Source organism: Ixodes scapularis, unplaced genomic scaffold (genome assembly GCF_016920785.2).
Source record: "Ixodes scapularis isolate PalLabHiFi unplaced genomic scaffold, ASM1692078v2 PGA_scaffold13__105_contigs__length_92229423, whole genome shotgun sequence".
NCBI classification, from domain to species: Eukaryota; Metazoa; Arthropoda; class Arachnida; order Ixodida; family Ixodidae; genus Ixodes; species Ixodes scapularis.
The window spans coordinates 67640657-67662072 of record NW_024609839.1 but is presented as its reverse complement, the minus strand read 5'-3'; the positions used below and the strand labels follow the sequence as shown (position 1 = coordinate 67662072).

At 46.3% G+C, this 21416-nt stretch overlaps 1 protein-coding gene across 1 annotated transcript; it reads right to left on the bottom strand.

Annotated features, from left to right (window-relative positions):
• Positions 1-1810: 1810 nt before the first annotated feature.
• Positions 1811-15528, bottom strand: LOC8030783 (guanylate cyclase soluble subunit beta-1). Its single transcript, XM_002402763.5, has 8 exons — positions 15453-15528; positions 11482-11582; positions 9762-10036; positions 7842-8536; positions 6060-6297; positions 4940-5080; positions 2760-2917; positions 1811-2010 (listed from the first exon to the last, which is right to left on the bottom strand). The coding sequence occupies exons 2-8, from the start codon at positions 11561-11563 to the stop codon at positions 1875-1877; spliced, it is 1725 nt and encodes a 574-aa protein (XP_002402807.5). The 5' UTR covers positions 11564-11582; positions 15453-15528; the 3' UTR covers positions 1811-1874.
• Positions 15529-21416: the final 5888 nt, after the last annotated feature.

Below are 21416 nucleotides of genomic sequence, written 5' to 3'. Positions count from 1 at the left end.
GAAACACGCACATATACGCAACAGCACGCACAACATCGGGTCCTGGTATAACAGCTCGACAAAACATTCCCCGCATTGCTCTTGTTTTGTCTGCAAGTCAAAGTTACAGATTAGGACGAAGCACTCTGAGCCCTCCAAACTCTCAATAATCAATATCAGAAAAAAAAAAAAAAAAAAACACCAAGAATAGAAGAGGTTTTTCTCGACATGTTAAGGTAGTCTTACTTTTGATCGTCCACAAACAGCTTGCCATCAGTCGATCATACAAAAAGAAATGGTGACAGTTTGTGCTTGTCTCCATTTTGTGCCATAGTCCCCGGCTTCGTATGTCAGTGGCAGTTTTTGTTGTTTCGGCAGGAAGGTATAGGTCCCTCAAAAAAAAATTCAAATTTGGGGGTTTACGTGCCAAACCTACGACGGGCATCTGGCACGCCCCAGCGAAGGACTGAGGATTAATTTCGACCACCTGGGGATCTTTTGACGAGCAACCGAAAGCTCGGTTACACGGCGCCTTCTCCGCAATAAGCCTCCGTCATATTGCGGGCACCTCGGTCGGGATTCGAGCCCGCCACCTGGGGATCCGTAGGCCGGCGCTCTCGCCTCGGAGCCACCGAGGCGGCTGGTATAGGTCCCTCTCTGGAGCTGCCTAACACCTCTGGTTGTCGGCTATTGGCTTGGGACTTAACAGGTTAATTCCCCTTGTCATTATTTCTCATCTTATCAAAAGAGCTTGGAGGTCTCAAAATCATATAACCAGAGTCAGCCGTCCTTTTGTACTAGGCATTCGCAATAAATTACCCCCCCCCTCTCCCTCCTCCCTCCCTCCCCGGGGGGATCGGGAATCGTGGGTCGACACAGAGTCCGCTTTCTCTACAAGATGTGTGGTGAACGATGTTGCGCTTTTATCCTGTTTCCGCGTGGGATGATACTGTATTTCATTGACATATCATCGTAATGTAAGGCTCAGAAAGATCTTCCCGGAATTTTGATGACTATAGTGTACATTCTGTGGTGCGAAACTATAGGGTGTTTTCACATTACGTAAATCCGCCATTTTGTTGTTAGAGTGAGTGAGTGTGTGAGAAATGTTTCATTTCTATAAGAAGAAAAAAAATTAAAAGGCGTGAAACTCATAAACTTTGTGTGCACTACCTACTCGCTCTTAGCACGCGCCAGACAGCTCATGACAACAAAATGCTGAACGAAATTACGCGTGTGAAAATACCCTATTGCGAGACATTCGCCCGTCAAAATTTATAGATGGAATAGGACGCGCGCGAAACAAAACTAGAGACAACGCAGGGTGCAGAACCATGAAGCACTAAAAGGTTAATCCAAATAAATATGTTTGAGCGAGATTATTATAGTCGGTGACAGGTTAAGAATTCAGGGGAAGCTCCTCCCACTTCTTTCCGCTTTAGCAGAGAGAAAGTTGAAGATGAGGTGACTTCCTCTCCAACGCTCGCTTTGCTAAAGCGGAAAGAGGTGAGAGTATTTTACCCTGAACTCTTAGCCTAAGCTTACGATAGGAACCATGAACACTTTTACCTGTAATAAAACGGATTTGTCTACCCCAGCATAACGTGTGCTTCACAATTGACTTTCTGAGTGAACAGGATACTTAGCTTAGCGTGGCGGCCATTCTCTTCGACCATACAACTCTCTGGACGACTGAACGACCCGAACGACTTGACTGGTCGTTTCATGTAACGATGGACCACAGCGGGCGCTACAAAACATCGCAGCAAAGTCGAATGGCTTCGATGGCTTGTAGCGTCTTCTGCGGTCCATCGTATAAGGTGAAACGGAATACAATCGATGGCGCGGGTGAATGGGAAAAAGAAAACGGCATCGACCCTCGGTGAAGTGAAGCTTCAGGCTGCAGTGGCGTCGACATTGTTCCTGGATAGGAACCACACCTTCATCGGTTCCTTCTTGCCCTTCATGGTCACCAGGCCGCGATAGTCGAACTTGAATGTCGGGTCCTGGTTTTGGGGCTGCTGAAGACACCTGGAAGACGCGCTTGACTTGGAATACGAACGACGGCCGGTAAGTGACAAAAATGCTTAGATGGTTTCGGTATGTACCGATGAACTCCGAAAACTGACAACCAAGCCGGTTGTATTGAAATCCGAAGCACCGAAAAACTCTCGAAATGAATCTGCCTTTGAATAAGAGAAAGTTAAGTTACGCGGGAATATATGTGTATCTTTAATTACTCTTTTAGCTTGTGTTTAGCCGGAACATTGCATAGCACGCACTGGACTGCCGGAGAGGTTGATTCCTTCTTCGGAAACCATGCCCCTTATTTCGGTCTTCTTTCATTGGCACCGGGACGTTTCCCAAATATTCGGGACACGCGCATGTGCCCTGGAGATTGGGCCATCGCACGGCCGTGTCCTGTTTTCTTCAGACCCGATTAACGCCGATTCTTTTTCGATACAAAAATATACACCGGAAAACACCGAGTTTGAAAAAATAAACCCCGAAACAAACAACTGCCCCGAATATAACCCCAGTTATAAAACTTACCTATGTAAATTTTTTTTTTTTTTTTTTTAATTTTTGTGTAATTTAAACGTATATAGCTTGAAATCTAAGCTAAGAACGTTTTGGCTTTTTTTTTTATTACTGATTCTTCACTTTCAGTGCAATGCCCGTACGAACTCTGGAAGTTGAATAAATGGTGCTGATGATGCTGATGCCGATGATGATTATGATGATGATGGTTGTTGTGTTGGGGGTGGTGGGAAGATCACCTGTAAGCATCCTGGGAGACGTTGATGCGCCCCTGTTCACCCGTCGTCTCCGTCCTGCTGGTGAGGTTGACCGTGTTTCCGAAGAGGCAGTAGCGAGGCATACGCTTTCCGATCACCCCGGTGACCACCTCTCCAGAATGGATGCCGATGGTCACTTGCTGCGAGAGACAGGCCCACGGACGTTATGGGAAGCTCGTGCTGTTTACACGTTCAAAACGCATGGCCCTCGTTGACAGAACAGAAAGCCTGTCGATGTAAGAGAGGGGACAACTCACACCATGGAGAGTGTTTGCAATTAAATGGCGGAGTCGCTTGCAGACAATTGACGCTTTCGCCACCTCCTTACAGCCCGTGTGGTGAACGCGGCCCACAAACCACGTGACCTCGATCAAGCAGTTGGAAAAACTCTGCATTCTAGGCACAGTAAGGCACAAAGACTCATCCTACAGGCATCTGGTGGCAACGGGCGTGGCGAACGCAATGGAGCGATCTAGCATGTTTGTCCACATGTGGAAAGCCCAGGTCGGAAAGGTCGGCATTGTAATACTGCTCACTGGGCCTCCAAAACGCCGCAGCAGCGGCGATACGCCGAATAAACGTTTTTTTTTTTTTTTTTTTCACGTCTTAATTAGAACATTTTGCGATTTTAGCAGCTGATCTTCGTAGCGTATGCATGCGATATAACACATAGTTTCCTTTATTCTGAGAGACTGTGGGAGGATAAACAAAAGAGGTCCCCACCGCACAACAGAGAGAACGGCATCGGCTAGACTCTGAACCACATTTCGAGACGGCGAAATGTGTTTCAAAGAATGGTCGCAGCCGTGGCATGGCGCTGGTATCGGAGATCCTAATCTGCCATTCACTCCACCTCTTTCACGGCGGTCAGACGATACTGTTACGAACAGAAACATAGGCTTGCGTGAAAACTAATAAGAGTAAAGTGTAACAAGGCGAACTTGCGCCTTTAACTAAAACCAAGAGAGGTACCACGCATCCTGCGTCGGTGACTGAAAGGAGGATGACCCGAAGCACTGCGCTAAAGCTTCTTTTATACGCGCGCCTGCGCAGGAATGTTCTAAACCGGAACACACGATACCAGACAAGAGTGAACTGGAACTTTCCAGAAAAGACAAGATTTTGAAAAAAATACAAAAAAAATACATACAAAAAAATTGAACAGATGGGATTCGAACCCCGTACCTTCGCGTACCAGCTGCGTGGGAAACCAACTCCGCTGCGCACGCGGCAATATACCATATACATTCTTGCGGTGAAGTGTCAGGCTTTCTCCGTATAGAGGATACATTATATGCGTAATAGCGTTGTACAACTATTCGACTTTTCGCTAGTAGTTTAGAATAATACGTTATTCGATATTTGCTTGTAGGTGAACTGCGGTATTCGAACTTTTCGAAGTGTTCATCGCGGCGGGTTAGCCCCGTTGAGTGCGCTTCTCATCTAGTCCCTGTGCACTGCGGGGAAGAAATACTCGCGAAGCTTGCGGGCTTCGAGGTATTGCTTCCCCGCAATACACACGTGCTCGGTTAGAAGCACGCTCGACGGGGCTGCTACTGCTACTGGCGCGCTCTTCAGAGCACGCATCGAAGTGCCAACACGAGCTCCCGCTACAAATAGCGTGGCCTGAAAACACGATATACTAAAACTCTCTATTGTTAAGCAGCGATGTCTTGGCACCCCGCGTTCATCATTCGTGTGCTTTGTTGTTGCGGTTGGAAAATATTAGAATACTTGCATATAGCAGGCCAATTTATAAATCCACTCGATTAGGATAGCCGCGGCAAACATTTAATTTGCATCCCACAGTTCGTACAATTATATAAAATCAACTGACCTTAGACGTGGACAAGTGGAAGATTGGGAACAACCTTCACGAGTTCAGCTAGTTTTTCGTTTAAACATGGTGCATGGTAGTGAAACCCTTCGTCGAACTTCGATATTCGATCCTAAAATATTGGGCCAAAACCACTATTCACTTCAAATTCGCTTCGAACTTCAAATCCACTATTCGTACATGCCTAGAGAATATACATTTGGTGCAAAAGATTATTTATTATGATCATCATCTATATTTGCCTTCGACAAAATCCAATTAGAAGAAGCAACGGAAACAAGCAAAGGCTCATCACCTTCTGTTGGCTAGCCTTGACGTCACTCACCACACTCTGGTCCTCGTTCATCTTGACCTGCTTGCAGAGGTCCATGATGTCGAGTGCCAAGCGGCCGATGCAGCGCGCGTGGCTCTCGCAGGGTTCCGGTAATCCGCTTACCGCCATGTACTTGTCACCTATTGTCTCCACCTGTGGGTGTCGAACGTACGGCCCAAAGTCCATACAAAATATTCATACGGAATGAACGTTTCAGTGTCTACAAACAGTATGTCAATGACAAAAAAGTGCTATATTTTATCGATTTCTAGTATTTTTTTTTTTAGAATGCCGTCGGAAGGGATGGCGGTGCCGTCATGCTTCGAATACATGCTGTATTTGTACATTTGTTCAATTTACATGACACCAACTGCTGTGCCATTTCATCAAGATATGCATCCGCCCGTTAGGAAAATAATCGAGTTAATTCGTTAATGTGAGCATCACCGTAATCGGTCGATCTCACACGCCAGTTTGGCCATGCCATCGCATGCTGCTATGCGGCGAGGGAACTTTAGTCTTTCTCATGTGTGGCAACCTTGCTGTTGCTCTGAGCGTGCAGAGCACGAGACGGCAGGAGCCGTCTAGGGCAGCTGCTATTTGCCTCCTCGAACTAACGTTAAGACGTAGTCACGTATGCGCCGAATGCTTGGTGAGATCGGTCCAATTATCCTCTTTAGAGTACAACACAAGATGGTCCTGAGGTATGCACGCTCTTATACTTCGTGGCCAAAGTTCCTTGCAATGGAAAGAAGGATACAGATTTTTTTTCTGGGCTGCGGCGCGTCCCATGCCTCTTGTTATCGCTCCTTAGCTAGTGAGTAAGGACGCCGAAGAAGGAATCCGGAAGCTGGAAGCGTGAACATGAGCCACGTCCTGAAGCTGTTCCACCGCGGTGTACAACCGATTTCGCACCAGCACGAAGCATGATCAACTGTAGAACACATAGTCAACTGACTGTATGTTCACGTTGACAGAATGAACACGGCAGGGCGGATCTTTGCGAAGCCCGGTCTTCAGAACGTGCTAGTTGCCGTCTGGACGCTCGAGGCTCGTGAGACTCCAGTTTCCGCTGGGGGCGGGGAGTATCTCCCTGCCGTTTTCACCCTGCTAGTGACTATAGTCTACCTACCTTGTAGACGTTTGGATTCTTTTTGGGGTCGGTGAGCACGTCAAAGGTGGTGTAGATGTCGTTCAGCAGCTTCACGATCTTCATGGCACCCTTGGAGTCAGAGTGCTGGGCGCAGTAGGCGCTGAAGCCCACGATGCCGCTGAATAGGATGGTGACGCAGTCGTACTTCTTGGCCGCTACCGGACGATGGTGGCGCAGCTCATTGGCCACAGACGGTGGCAGGATCGAGTAGAGGAGCCTGCGTGATGTCAACGCCACCGTACCCCCTCACTAACCAACACAAGATAGGGACTTCTGAAGTTCGGCATTGAAAAATGGTGCCAGAAGCTGCTTATGAAACAGAAACGCTGTCATTGGACATCTGCTATGGTCCCGTCAGGGCGGATTCAGAAAGGGGGTCCGGTTGACCTGACCCGCCTCTTGAACTCTGCATGTGCAAGGATTTCGGCGTGGAAACCGGGGGGTCTTAACCTTATACGCTGACCAACGCCTGACACTCCCCCCCCCCCCCCCCCCCCCCCTTCTAGAAATACCTGCGTCCGCCCCTGGTTCCCGATGATGTGTGTTTGACCCGATGACAAAGCCTGCGATAGCTACCACCATTTTCATGGCAGAAGTGTCTCTTTCGTTGACACACCTCATTTCAGCTACGTAATGCAGATCCTATACAATAGTTTAGTCTTTCTTGCGGGGAATAATATCCAGAGCCTTTTATAGACTAAGAGAACACCTCCTTGATGAGCATCGCAATTCTGTGTGCAACAAAGTTAGGTCTGGCGACGAGAGTACTTTATGCTAACACGACGTGGATTCCTGCAAGCTAAGGCTGTATATCACTTATAAATAAAATGACGGCTTTCTACGTATACGTACATCAGCTCATCTACCGTTGCTCTGGTGCCGGCCAGGTTAGAACGTTCGTAGCCTGAACAGCGTAAAAATGAGCAGACAACAGGTCCGTCGTAGGCTGCGATAGTTGTAAACTTGAGTAGACGAACAAGGTGGTCACTCGACAAATGAACGAACCAGGAATGGCTTGTTTGAAAATATATTACTCGTAAAGTAGAAAGGTATGAGTCGTAAAGAAAACACGTGAGTCGTAAAGCCACGTAAAGTAGGTCTCTCAAAACTTGCGTACAAGCGGACTAGCACGTGTATATCGAGTTTCACGACTCTTCGCGCGCCCTTGTATTGATAATGCTTTTATTTGAAACTGTTTAAGATAATAACACTGATTTTATGTAAAACATTCCTTCAAATGTTAGAAATAGCCTTTTGTATACGTCGGTGTAACTAGAAAGTGTGAGACACACGAACTTTAATCTGGGATTATTTTTTGCGGATGTTTATACGGCGGAAACCACGTTGGTTTGCGTTCGAGAAACTTCGATCTTCGTTACTCTGGGGAAAATGACTAGCGCAGTTTGACTATTGATCTTGGTTGCTTTACCTTTACCACTATAGTCGGTGACAGTCCAAGAACTCAGTAGATGCTCCGCCTCGAGCACGAGCTTTCTCACTTTGATAACGCTTAGTCGCAAGCGCAGCCAAAGCACGGTGGACGGCAACGAGTGTGTTCTGGAGGCGTGGCATCTACCGGGTAGTTAACCGTTCGCCAGCAATTTTCAGATCCGCATGCCGGTATAGCAACCACTCAGCAAAGCCGGCAAGTGCGAGACTTGATTTCATGAAACCCGATCGCTTGCAGCGAGGGCTTTTGAACCACGCTCTACACGAAGTAGAAAAGCGCACGATCGCTGTAATGCGACAGAGAAGTCTTACCTGTCGGTCTTCTTCTTTTCGTCCTCCAGCTCGCGGTAAGTCTGCTGCAGCTTGTCCGTCAGAATCTCCAGGTTCTTGGTGAGCTTGTACTCCGCCTCAAACTGCTCGGAGAGCAACACGAGGTCTCGCGTGGCGTCGTGCAGAGGGATGTCGCTCAGGTAGAGACCCCGCCGGTTGAGGTCGTCCAGGTTGAGCACGCTCGGCGAGCACAGGAAGAGCATCAGCTCTGTCTCGGGCACGTACAGCATCTGGCCCTTGAGCCTCATCCTGGTGGCGCGGTCCCCCGGCTGACCCGCAGCCACCCGCGTGCGCAGGACATAAACGGTGTTGATGTGCGCCAGTATGTTGTCGAAAGTCAGCTCCATGTGAGGTCGGACCAGTTCCATCAGGTCGGAGATGCGGCTGTTTTCTTGGGTCAAGGTCGGCAGGACACGGGCCACCGACGTCCCGGCCTGGACCACGGCAAGGTTGCGGTCGAACATGACGTGGAACGGGAAGGCCCGGCAGAAGGTGGCTGGACTCAGTTTTTTCTCCTGTAGCGATGCGGCGTCCAGGAAGTCTTCGAGTTCGGGTTCCGGAGTGCGGACCCGTTGGCCCGTTTCGCGGATGGCGAACTGAACGTGGTCTAGTCCATCTTCCTTGCCCATGATCTGCTCCACTTGGACCTCCGTGTGGTGAAGCTTGCTAGCCACGGCCTGTAAGACACGTTAATCCGAATGTTGAATAAGGCTGGTTCACCGATATGTGACGGTCGCGTTCGCAACAACCAAGACGACAAAAATCCAGAACAACGGAACAACCGTAGCTTATAATTGCTTCGTGAAGCAACCTTTTGCATCGCTTCCCACGTCATGTATGCCCAACACTTTTCCCCGTGGTGACTTTGTCGTTTCTGTCGTTTCCAATGCTGTGAACGCAACCGACACAAATGTATTAACATAACCAGTCTTTACAGGAACTTTAACTTTTTGACACATCAAAAGTCTTCGAACGCGCTGCTACTGTCACGTCGTTCTCTATACGATTGCTTTAATAATTAACTGAGGTTTATTATAAAGGCGAATGGGGGAGGGGGGGGGGGGTGTTACGTGCCGAGCCAACGAAAGAAATGTAAGTCTCAGTGAAGAACCGAGGAATAATTTCGATCAGGGGTTGAAGATTACTCTATTTTATTTGGCATTTAAGGGCGTATCTTACTAGGCAGCGTGTCGCGAATCCGCTATCTGGACGAACATGCGATGAAAGAGAAGTTATGTGACCTGCACGCCAAATCCTCCAAAGGCCGGTCAAACCGTAAGAACTGGAGCTCGATAGAAACTACGTGCAAGCAAGCGTTAAATAAAATATTTAAAAAAAGTTACGCAACATGACATAGGGCCACTACGCTCGTATAAAACAAATATTTCATAAAATGTTTGCATTAGGAATGCAGATACACCTGCTCTGTACATATGTCGAGAGCAAGTCGTCTGCTTCTTTTGGCAGGAGTTGCGGCGACGTCAGAACGACGCGGAGCTCTGATTGGCTTGGATTCAAAAGATAGTAGGTAGTCCTCAACGCAAGATGCGTTGAGATCTACCCCCTATTCTTTTTTGATCATTCAATAAGAGCTCGGCGTTTTGACATCATCGCAAGCCCTGTGCAAGAAGCAGACGAACTTGCGCTCCACACAAAATTCTTCCATTCCTGCATCTCTCTGAACAACGCAAATATATACTCAAAGCGTTAAGCCGCGGTCACAATGCTAATGCATCATACGAAACAGTCTGAAGACACTGGTCGAGACACGTTTGTTTCTTGTATGACTGTCCTGTCCAATTGGTCGAACAAAAACTGCACGCAGACATGTTCTACGCATGTCTGCAGCGAACACTGTGCCTTTTTAATAATGTTTGGATGACATCTGAGAAGCTTACGCACCTTAACAATGCCGATGACGATGGGTTCGAGGCCCTCCCGTTCCGAGTAGTAGTGGAGCACGAGGGTGCCGTCCTCGGGCCTCTCGGTGCAACGGAACGAGGGCGCGCGCATGCCCGGGTAGATGGTTGCCAGGTGGTCGTGGAGCGCGTCCAGGTTCTGTAGGAAGTCCCTCGGGGTGGCTCCCAGAACCTGCAGGATCTTGTCGTAGCCGGACTCCTGGCAGAAGTCGAAGAACATGCGTCCGAACATCTCCAGGATCTCCTCCGCTGGGGTGTCTGAGAAAGAAAAAAACAAACAAACCAAAAACGAAAACGAGGAGTAAACTTAGAGTCACACTTCTCATATACCATACAAAAGACATGGAGTTTCTCTGTAGACATGATGACAGAACTATCTACGGACAACGCCTCAAGCATCTTCGAAGCATGTTGAATTAATCTAATATATATGCTCCTAATATGTCTGCAAACAGTCTTTGTATGACTAATATGATGGTACTGTCATGCAAGGAAGAAACACGCGTCATGCAGTGTTTGCAGGAATGTCCTTTGTATTATGTGTTGACAGTCTGGCCGCGGCTGAAGCCTACGGGAGTCAAGAAGTACTCTGACTCTTGTAGTGTCGTCTTGTGATTAAACTGATTTGTTTTGCTTATTTCCGCAAGATCGCTGTCGTCAGCAGCAGTATGCATGAGGAGTAGCACCGACGTCGGAGGCAGACCACCCTATCGAGACTCGATAGCACCTTGCAACCAAGGGGAACCTTAACGAAGGAAAACCGTTGTTGTGATGAAGGTGCGATTAATCGCGGACGACACTACAACTTCCACCATCGGAGTACTTTTGTGACGTGTTGATTCCGGTGAACGATGTAACGACAGTAAAATGCAAGAAGTGAGGCTCCAGTCTCCAATTCCACGATGCGCCTCCCGTTGGACGATGGACACTAAAACAAGAAGAACCTAATTACGAGAACTTTAGCGTCCTTTATACTAATCCTTATAGTCCGAGACCTCCTACCGCACTCTATCTGATCAAGACGAAAGTAAATAAATACAAATGCGAATTTCTCTTTCAAAGTCTGGGATCCGCCTGTTCAATATGTCATCCATCTCTGAGCTGCAAACCAGAGAACAAAACGCGTTATGACTGCCTTTGGCGAACACATCGTATTGTACATCGTAAAGTACATCGTAAAGTACAAAAACACCGAAGCACTTCTTATGAGTTGTGAATGCGAAAGCATGAATGCCGTCCTTCCGCTCTCTTAGTTCGTCTGCGGTGTACCGGCGTGGACGGCCATGTTTCGCTACTGCCAAGGTTGTGGCCGGCGGCCGAGCGCGCGCTCTCGTGAAGCGGCCGCCAATGGCTATCTAGGAGCCATTTGGCTCAGCCAATGAGAGAATTGGCATTTCTTCCGCGTTTCTTTTTTGCGGTTACAGACGCCACCGGCTCAACTACCTGGGATAGTTAATGCTTTCGCATTAATAAAAAAAGCTCCCGGAGTTGATCACGTCGTGTTACTAATATACAAACACGTTAGCTGACAGAATATTTTCTGGTCCTTTTAAACTTTTTCAGGTAAGACGGGATCCAGCGAAATGTACGATGAATGCAAGATAAACGTCGACCGAGCCTTCTAATTTATCGTAGAGGGTCCGACGTTTCGCCAAAATGTCTCGGGAGGTTGATATTTGTTGAGTAAAGTCCTCGGCACTCACCGAGTACTTTCTCTGCGGCCAGGACCAGGCTGTACGTGATTTCGTCATCGTAGACCAGGCGAACCAGAAACTGGCCCTCCATTTCGATCTCAGCTTCGCGCCTGCAACAAGTCACCATGTCAATTGTTCCTTACCACATCTGCGCATTGTATACACCTTTACAGCGCTTATCTACCAGCAAACAATCCAGAGTCACTGGGCCGCAGTCTTGTACACGTTACTCAAAAAACTTCATCGGTTACAATTACACTTACTCTTGGTTAAAACGTATTCAATTGTATTGCTTGATTACTTGAGAAGAAATGTAATTTGCCGTTACTTGAGCATCATCGTCCGGTTATTTTCGCTCCAAACAGCTAAAGCCTCTTAGCTCGATTAATAAAAAGTAATCATTCCTAAAAAAAAGAAAAAAAATGTTACTTTCTTAACCTAAATTTATTCCTAATCCAATAGGTATTTTGGGTTAATCATAGATTGGCAGCCGAGCTTCGCCAAGGAACTTGCGTTGCTTTCTTCAGCTGTAGAGAACGCAAATCATTTAGCCATGCGTCGGATACCTATTGAGCGAACAGACGACAGCATGCGACGTCTGCTCGCTGCGCCTATCGGTAGATGGCGCTACAATTCACAACCACCGTGAACTCGGTCACCTGCGAACACGTTCGCCGTTCACCCTGGCAAGTTTGTTGATCTTATTTCTCACAGGAAGGGAGCTGGGTCTTGAAATTTCACCAGGTATAATGCACTACCGAAATCCACGTTCGACCCAAGTTTGAGCTACCTGTGTGCAGGCGCCAATATATCCGGCGCGTTCGACAGCGCTATGATCAAGTGTGGACACCCCCCCACATAATTACATCATCAAAGTAATACAGTTAGCAGTGTTAAGTGGTGAGCGTATAGTGAGATGAAATATGACGCGCGAATACGAGACGCGGTTACATGTCCATCTCGCAACCAGGCAGGGCTGCTCATTGCATACGCCGTGTATGCATTTATGTAGTTCCATAACGCTTCTGAATTATGCGCCATCAAAGAAAACACACACATCTGCTCCATATTCGTTGTTTGTTATGAACCGTGCAGTTTATTATTAATCCACGGTGTTCGTCTCTTTGGGGTGGCATAATTAGTTCGGGGGGATTTTGCATTATGAACGACGGTGAAGCTGCGTTCTCAACGGCGCTGGCGCTGCCCAGCGCAAACGGGCATCCAGATACAAAGAAAATAACGCGATTAAGAGTAACATTACGCGCAATAAACACAGTTCAAAGAAAAACAAAAGAACCAGTCACTGATGCGTTAATCAACCAGAACGGCTATTTTGAATGCTAAAAGTTCTAAATACGTGTGCCAACATTGTTTGATATATTTAGGAGCACTACCAACACCTCAAGTGAGTGTCCCTAACAGCAAAAAGATGCGCCTTCTGAAAAAAAAAAATGTTAACGTGGAAACTTTTATCTCAAGGCACCCGATTAGCCTATCACAGTACTATATTTGAGAAAAGCTTGGCGAACAACTTGGCGGGAAAACGGTTCTTCTGAAAAATTTCACTGCAATGTGATACGAATAATATGATGTGAGCGTATAAAACACTATGCTTGGTGTCATATGGAAACTTCCCATTTATGCCTAAAACGTTGTTTCGGTATCATCATTTGCCTAGCTGGCAAACAAACGCATTGGCATTTTTTTTATTGTGCATACTTTTTTTATTGGGTTTGAACTTTGGTGCTCTCTGAGTTTCCCGGGGTACTTGGATTGCCTCGCATGCAGGCACTAAGTAATCTTGCGCAGATCACATTTTTAAGTCTGCAGTCATGTTGGTGACTTATCAGACGTTGTGCGATGCAGAGCACTAGTGAACGAAAGTGATACAAATGTGTGCAATAAACGTGGAACCCGTCGGATGGCACAAGGACTGGTATATGAACATACGGCTTATTTCATCTTTATAGGTTTTGATACGTTTTAAAAAAAAAAAAATCGTGCAAGATAATGCTCACTTTTAAACAGGGCAACCGCAGTGCAGACGTTGAAATTGATGAGACGGGATAAGCAATATCGTGGCGCTCGGCCAAATCCGAATGTACGCTCTTGACGTCACGTGCGCAAAATTCCTTTGACGTCACGAGAAGTTAAAATATTCGTGACACAAACTTCCATGAGACGTTGGTTACATAAAGCTGTAGTCGCAATGCTCATACATGATACTAAAGACACAGTGATCGCCGAAAGCATAACACAAATGTTTCTGCAGATAGCGCCTCGTGCATCTTCAAAGCCTGATTTTTTTTTTTTTTTTTTTTAGTTTATCCATATACAGGGTGCTTGTTTTTTACTTAACAAATTTGTAAAAAAAAAAAAAAGAGAAAAAAACGTGAAAGCTACATAATGCCGTTTTGTGCACGTTAGTTATACGGCCAGGGGAACATAATAGAGGGGGCTAAACGTCACGATAAGTCGAATGGTCATCTAAAGCATGGTAATTAACTTTTTGATTAGTGAAAATATACATATGGTTTTAATTAGAAACCTGCTGCGCGTCTTCGTAAACCACTAGATGAATCATTTCTAGAAAGAATTTGAGCGCATGGGAAGCGTAGCAGCGCGCTAAAGCTACCACCCGTGGAGCAGACACAAGGCTGGGGTAGTGATAAGAGTCGGAAAAACCGCGCGGGCGCAACGGTAGCCTTTGTTCCTGCTGTACGAGTGGTAACTGCCACTCTGGGTGCCGCCGTCACTCATAGATGGCGGTAGCTGTTCATCCTAGGCAACCAGACAACTGGTTGCTTCCGTCGCTCATAGATCGCGGCAACATTTCTTCGGAGGAAGAAGAGCGGGAAAGGAACGAGCGGCAATGTGCGCAGCAGCGCGAATGCTACCGCAGCCGCCGCGAGGCCGCTATCGCCTAAAGTTCCACTGCGTGGAGCGCTTTAGATTTTCTTGCGAAAGAAGAGCACATCGCTCGCCTGGAAAGCCACCGCCGAGAACAGAAGCTAAAGCTCCGCTGCTCTTCCTTCTTCATGAAAGTAGAAAGGCTGACTTTTTTTTTATTACGTTTATTACATTTTTGATTAGAACCACACGTTCATGCTTGATAATTAAAAAAAAGTTAATTAGCCTATTTGAGTTTACTGACCAACTGATCGTTACGATTAGCGCCCTTTACTATGTCCCCCCTGGTCGCTTAACTCACCTGTACAAACCGCATTACTGTAGCTTTCACGACGTTTTTTTTTTTTCTTAAACAAATATGTTAAGCTTAAAAAGAAACACCTTGTATAGGCCTGGAACATTTCTGCAGGCAATGTTTGTACGACCAGTGTGAGAAGACCCTCATACAAGCAATAAACACGCCTCAGAGCCCCTGCAGACTGCCTTTTGTATTGTCTACTAGGACCGTAAGCGCGCCTTTATATTCTTCCTTGCTGCCTCTGTTGATGTCTGACGATACGATTTCAGGCAACGTTTACGCTGACACAAGGAGGTCTATTTATGACGTCAGCACCCGCTGCCACAGCCGTTTCGGCGTCAAACAGTGCAGTCAGTGTCGTTAGTGCCGACGTTACAGCTCTACCACTGCATACCAACAACCTCCGATTATGCGAGCGTAACGGCAGGGCCGGTCAGTTTTAAGGAAGACTTTCCTTAACCGCACACGTCACGTCTCGAGAGCTGCAGCCTAACCTTGCCGTGCACTTGAAATCAACCTGTCCACGAGCGGCGGACAATAGTTACTGGACAATGTCTCCGACGGCGGTGGCGAAGGTCACGGATGATGACGTGTTCCACGCAAGAGAAGCGGCCCCATTAGGACATGTCTAATCGAGCCCCCCTGTGGACTGGTAGGCGGAGACGCGGTGCCGCCGTGGACCGCCGCGCCGCTGGAAGACGCGGTTCGCAGTGCTAAATGATGTTTCGGCGATGTCGTTAAAAGAACGGGGAAGAAGAAACATCATACTCACTTGATCTGTTCCCAGGTCTCGGCGCCGAACTTTCTCAGCACCAACAGCTCTAGGGCGTGGTTCACAAACCCGTACTGCGAGAAAACACATGGCGCATGCAGCGTGCGTGACCTTGTTAGAAAGCGGGCGATTAAGGAAGTACATGGTGATAACAGACACTCTGAGACCGCGAGCAAGGAAAGGACAACGGCGGACCAATGTCTAAAGGCACATTTACAACATGCCACTCACAATAGACCCTATCCGAAATTCAGTCTGGCCACTTTGATACCTATCATCACCTTTGTGTGGGCAAAAGGCCCGGAATGCCGGCCTTTGGTGGATGCCGATGAAAGAAGATTAAAGGCCGGTTCAGACACTTGCGTTTGAGTGAGTTTGACTGCGTTGCGTCGAGAAACGAAAGTGAGTCAACGGCACGTCTGTGCCTCGTATGAAGCGTGGAATCCAATTCAAGGAATCATCTGGGCACGCGATATATGCAGCAGGGATGTCCTGGTTCCTCACAGCCGCAACGCAGTCAAACGCAGTCAAACGCAGTCAAAAGCAACTGTCTGACCCCTATAAAAATGATTTTGGACTTTTTATCGAAAACGTGTTTACTTCTTGTTGACTCTGATTACTTTCTTTTGACTTTGAGCTTCCGTTGACATGATCAACAGAAAGTTTCTTGACTTTGTGTTGAAACTTCTCTGGTGATTTTCAACAGCCTGAGTCAAAATAAAAGCTCTTGACTTTCTATTAACTTTATGCTGATTTTTTTCTGCTGACTTTCTGTTGACAGTGTCATCAGAATGACTGCAGACGTTCTGTTTACTTCGTATTGAAAATTTGCCGTTGACTCTCTGTAGCCAGTGTCAATAGAAGAGTACAGACTTTCTGTTGACTTTTTATTGAACATTGTACACCTCGACTAGATGTCAAAAGTCGCTAAGTGTTTCAATAGTCTCTGACAAGATGAGAACGGGAAGCAGCTTCACTTGTCCCGCCTCCAGCGCCAGCCTACTACCCTCGACAACGCTTCGGCGTTCGAGCACGTCGAGCGCGCTCGTGCAGTCAAAGCACGACGGAAGGCATAAGGCGCGTGCTGGAGGCCAGGCGTTCGAAAGGCATGCCCTGCCGTTCTGACTTTGTAAGTGCCTATAGCGACTTTAATGACCATATTAAATAGTCAACTATTAAAGAAACACAAAATAACTATTTGAAAGTGGAGAAACTGCCTTGGTGCTATGCAGAGAAACAATAATATTTCTTCTAGGAGCCGTTTTTGTGGATGTTGTTTTAGCAACTGTGCCGAATTATTATTAGCTGCACCAATGCTTTTTCGTAAGAGATACCGTCCACGAACTTCAAATACTGTTTTCCCTTTGACAGACTCCTGAGGAGAGGATCAAATAGTTGGAACCTTAATACATGTTGAGGTGGTCACCGGCCAAATTAATTCCTTCAATATGTAGGCTATATAAGGTCCTGGAGCAGACAATGGGGCTGTGATTCAGGTGTTCGGTGCTTCGTAGTGTTTGTGTTTGTATTCGTTTCTAATGTTTCTTTCTGAGAAAACAGCAGTGCCTTCAAATACCGCAAGAACACCATTTACTAACAAAAGAAATCGCGTTTTTTCTAGTATTTTTACGTTATTACGCTGGCCAAACTTTCTCAGTATAAACGGCTACAAGTATAGTGCGTCTATGATTTGCCTCGTGATTGCGCTTCCCCCGCGTCGCCACGCGGAGAATGTGGGGTCAGGTGATGAAAGGCAGGCGGCTGATTGGTTCGGCAAGCTCGTAGCTCCCACTGCACGGTCAGCTCAGGGATGAACGGAGTATGGTTACTGCCAGCTGAAGAAACGCCGGACGTGGTTTCTTTCGCTCATGCTTCATGATTCGCTCATGGCTCATGGCACGATGCAAACGGCTCATGGCACGATCTCGTTTGCATCAGAGCAACAATACAATGCTCAGCACTCAACACGTCCTGCGTCTTTGAAGCTGTCAGTATTGGTGACGAGATGTTTCAGTGGCGCCCACAGGCCCGCTTCAGACACGGCAACTTTCCCAGCAATTTCAGTGTTGATAGCGAGTTGTACTCTAGCTTTCCCTTGTTCCTAAATGAAGTTGCAGGGGAAATTGCCGTGTCTGAAGTGGGCGCCAGCTTTAGATAGGGCAACTTTCCCAGCAATTTCAGTGTTGATAGCGAGTTAATGTTCTCTAGCTTTTCGTAGATAATAACTGAAGTTGCTGGGGGATATTGCCCGTCTAAAACGGGCCTTTTGTCTCTAAAAAAAAAGATATAGAAAAAGTTAATTGAAAGTTTTTTAACTGTTCAAGAACTCTTTCAGCTCGTGAAGAACGGTTTCTCATCAAACAATATCACCCACTGGCGCACTAGAACGCCAACTGGGCAATAAGGAACTGTTTCGTATAAAAACAAAGGAGCTGAAAAGTATCTTTTATAGGTTTTTTGCGAAAAACCCTTTCAGGAGGTGCTCAAAACAACTTTTAGGTGTAAAAAATGGAAAAGTCAAAGGCCCCATTAAACTTCTTCTAAAACTAATTTTTTTTTTTTTTTTTTACTGCGTAGGTCGCCCTAGACAGGGTAACTTTCAAAGCAGTTGTTGCTGGCGAGCAGTTCCCCAGCTTTCCATGAAGTTGTTGGGAGAAATTGCCCCGTTTGAAACGGGCCCTGTGGTTCCTATCCTTGATGTCCCGACCAAGATTATTGGCGAGCGACAAGTTCGATGGTGCATAAGAGCGCTGTGGAAGCCCAGTCGTCACGCTTTTAAATTAACGCTGTCAAAATTGAGAGTCTGACTTTGCTCTCATTTCCGTCGATGAGAGCAGAAATGATCCTACTCAGGACGTAGTAGTGAGCGCTTGGCTGATCGTGGAAGGCCGATCATAAGGACGCTATTCGTCGCGCACGTCGTCATTACTCGGTCTTCCATTGAGGAATGCGGCTAATGCGTGTGAATATCAGGGTTGCTAGATTTCGCGTAACTAAGAAATTTACGCAAAAAAAAAATTTAATGCAGAAAAGATAAATTGTAAAGATAAGTTTCCTGATCTAATTAAGGTACGTACCGAAGTTAAGGGGGGGGGGGGGGGGGGAGGGGGATCTATCTTTAGCGAAAGTTTTTTTAAAGGCTTCAAGAAGCTGTTTCTCGTAAGAACAAAACGTGTGGAATGCCATGCTAAAATTCTGCATGCAAAAGCGTTAGCTGCGAAAATACCCCGTAGCCGTAAAACACCGTGGAATACAAAGTGAAAATTGAAAGTGAAGCGCTAACAAACCAAAACAAAAAAGTGATTTTCCGTATGCGACTCGCGAACATTCACACGCAAGAAAAGGTAAACAAAGCCGGCAGTTAATTTAGCGAAGCTTTGTTCACCTTCTGCCTTTTTTTTTTTTTTTTTTTTCAATAGAGACAAGCATCTCCTGCATCTTCTGCATCTATTTACCCACTTCCTTTGGGCAAACTGGGCGAGGAGGAGAGAGAAGCTCGCCTTGCGTGCACGCTCGCCGTGTGAAAAGTGCACCCCTGCACCCCCCCCCCAAACTTGCCGTTCAATGGACGGCATGCCTGAGCATCCGTTGCGCTTTCACCGAACTCCCACGGTTTCGGTCGGTCGACCGCACGACTCGAGAAAATAAATAAGTAAACAAAAGTTGCAGAGGCTCGCGGCGGCTTTTGCCCGGTTCGCTGAGAAAGTAGGTTTCTTGACCGAAGCTTCGCAAAAGCACACTGTGCCGCCTCATCGAGGATGGCGGCGAACCTTTTTCAAAGGTAAGTATATACACGTTTTAGTCGCAACGTATTGACTGAGACATCAGACGAAAAAAGAATCATATACCGGCACCGAATTGACCGTTTTTTTAAAAGAAAACATAATAAAAAGGTCACTGGTTGGGAAGACGAGAAAAGAAAGATGTCGGTGTTTTAATATTGGGTTCAAGGTGGTGTTGATTTTGTTTTTACATGTTTATGCCAACTCTCTCGTATAGTAACCATTCGAGTTCCCACAAAATATATGGTGATGACGATGATGATGCGCAGAAGAACGTTTGTTTAGTCAGGGACGAAACAAAAATCGCGAGTGAAAGGTCAAATAAAGGTTTCATCAAAAGCGGATAGGGGAAAAATCGCTTCGCACATATGATGCGACAACACGGTGTGGAATTCTCTCGATTTCTTAGGGATTGTACAATGCCGATTGTTTTCGAACAGGGCGAACTAGAGCTTGGTCTCGTCAGAGAATCGCGGTCAATAACAAAGGGCGTCGTTCCCGACTTGGCTCACGCAGCAAAAGGCTTGATCGCGAAAAACAAAAAAAAAGTAAATGAACGAGAGGTTATCGGGTTTTACTTCGCGCATACGTAGTCGCGAAGAAAGGAGTGAACCAGAAGATTTTCAAATGTACATTAAAATAGATTTTATTGGACACAGATGTTTCGGGAGTTACTTAAACGTGAAAACCCTACAGCTGGAGAGCGTCTTTGTTTCAAATCAGGGTACCAGAGAAAGAGAGAGAGAGATGATAAAACCCCTCCCCCTCTCTCTCTTTCTTTCTCTTGTACCTTGACCTGATGCAAGAAAACGCTCTACAACTGCGGGGTTTTCATATTTGAGTAAAGGAAATCCCTAAACGCCTGTGGCTAATAAAGTCTCTGCGGCTCTTCAAACTTTCATCGGCGTTTGGAATATTCTTCTTTAGGTATCAATATAATGGGAAATCTGGCACTCAAATGCTCCTGTGGACACATGAGCGCGCGAGAAAATATATATATTTTTTCTCGGCGTGCTGTATCTTAGAATAACTTTTCTCTCATCCTTACCCAGAAAATTCCCCGGCCGCCCCGCTTCTCAAATTACTTAACAATAAACAAATATAAAAAGAACAAACAAACAAACAAACAAATGTGCTAGAAAAATGGGCCAAAATGCAAAAGAGTAACAAAATTAAATAAACGTGAAGTGACGAATAAGTTATAGGCACGCGGTTTCGAGAGGCACTACTAGAATACATTTCTCTCGTTTTCAAAGTAAGCCAGCTAGCTGAGAACTTGGCGTGCCATACCTGACTCTATACGGAAAGGTGAACGCGAAGGGGCGTATGAATCGACCCGAGAAAAATTCTATATGTTCTCAATTAAAAAGAGAAACATAAATATTCAGCACCGGAAGACAAGTATTTTCTTGAAAAACAAAATTACTCCGGAGAAGTCGGCCACTGTGTTACCTTGCTTTGTCAAATACCGCAAGCCCAACGAGTACCTCATCGTGGCCAAAAAGCAAATAACTTCATGAAAAAAACTTATAATAAAACTATCGCGCAATAGTAATGATTGGGGGTTGTGGGGATATTTATACAGCGTGTAGTTGGTCAGCCATTAAAGTTGCGACGAGTCACACGCTGTAGATGAGCAATTTAGCCAGTACAGTACAACCGCTAGCCTGGGGTCTTTAACGTGCACCACGCAGTGGTGATGCACGACCGCACGCCGTACGATGCTCATCCAGATCGAAACGGGCAGGGGTGGGGCTCGAACCCAGGATCCCTGGGTTCTGCAGCGCAAGCTTTCGCTCCACGCGCGTCGAGCTGGGTGTGCGCTTGAGTCCACTCGGCCACCGATTTTTTTTTTTTTTTTCTTTATTGTCCACTCGGCCACCGATTCCCTACCGCACAATAAAGAACCGGAGATTGCAATTTCTAGATTAGGCGGAAAACCGGAAATTAAGTTTTATCCCGAGAAATAAGATTTTGTATAGTCAATGTGACACGATATTGTAGAATTCAAAGGTAGTATGTCATTCTTCTCTTCAAGTCTTTTTTTTTTTGTTTTTATCCAGGTGCTTATTTAATCATTCCAGCAATAAAAAAACACAATCAGTCTCCATAACGTTTCCAGGTATTTCTGTTTTTCTTGCTTCACATCGTCATAATTTCAACTTAGTAATCCTTACAGTGG

Bases quoted from the DNA above. Each gene is read 5' to 3' on its own strand.
- LOC8030783 (XM_002402763.5), bottom strand. From the start codon at position 11,563: ATGGAGGGCCAGTTTCTGGTTCGCCTGGTCTACGATGACGAAATCACG. The intron at 8,537-9,761 runs GTGCGTAAGCTT...CGTGTCTTACAG, and splicing joins TCGTCATCGGCATTGTTAAG to GCCGTGGCTAGCAAGCTTCA. The intron at 2,011-2,759 runs GTGATCTTCCCA...CGCGTCTTCCAG, and splicing joins GTCTCCCAGGATGCTTACAG to GTGTCTTCAGCAGCCCCAAA.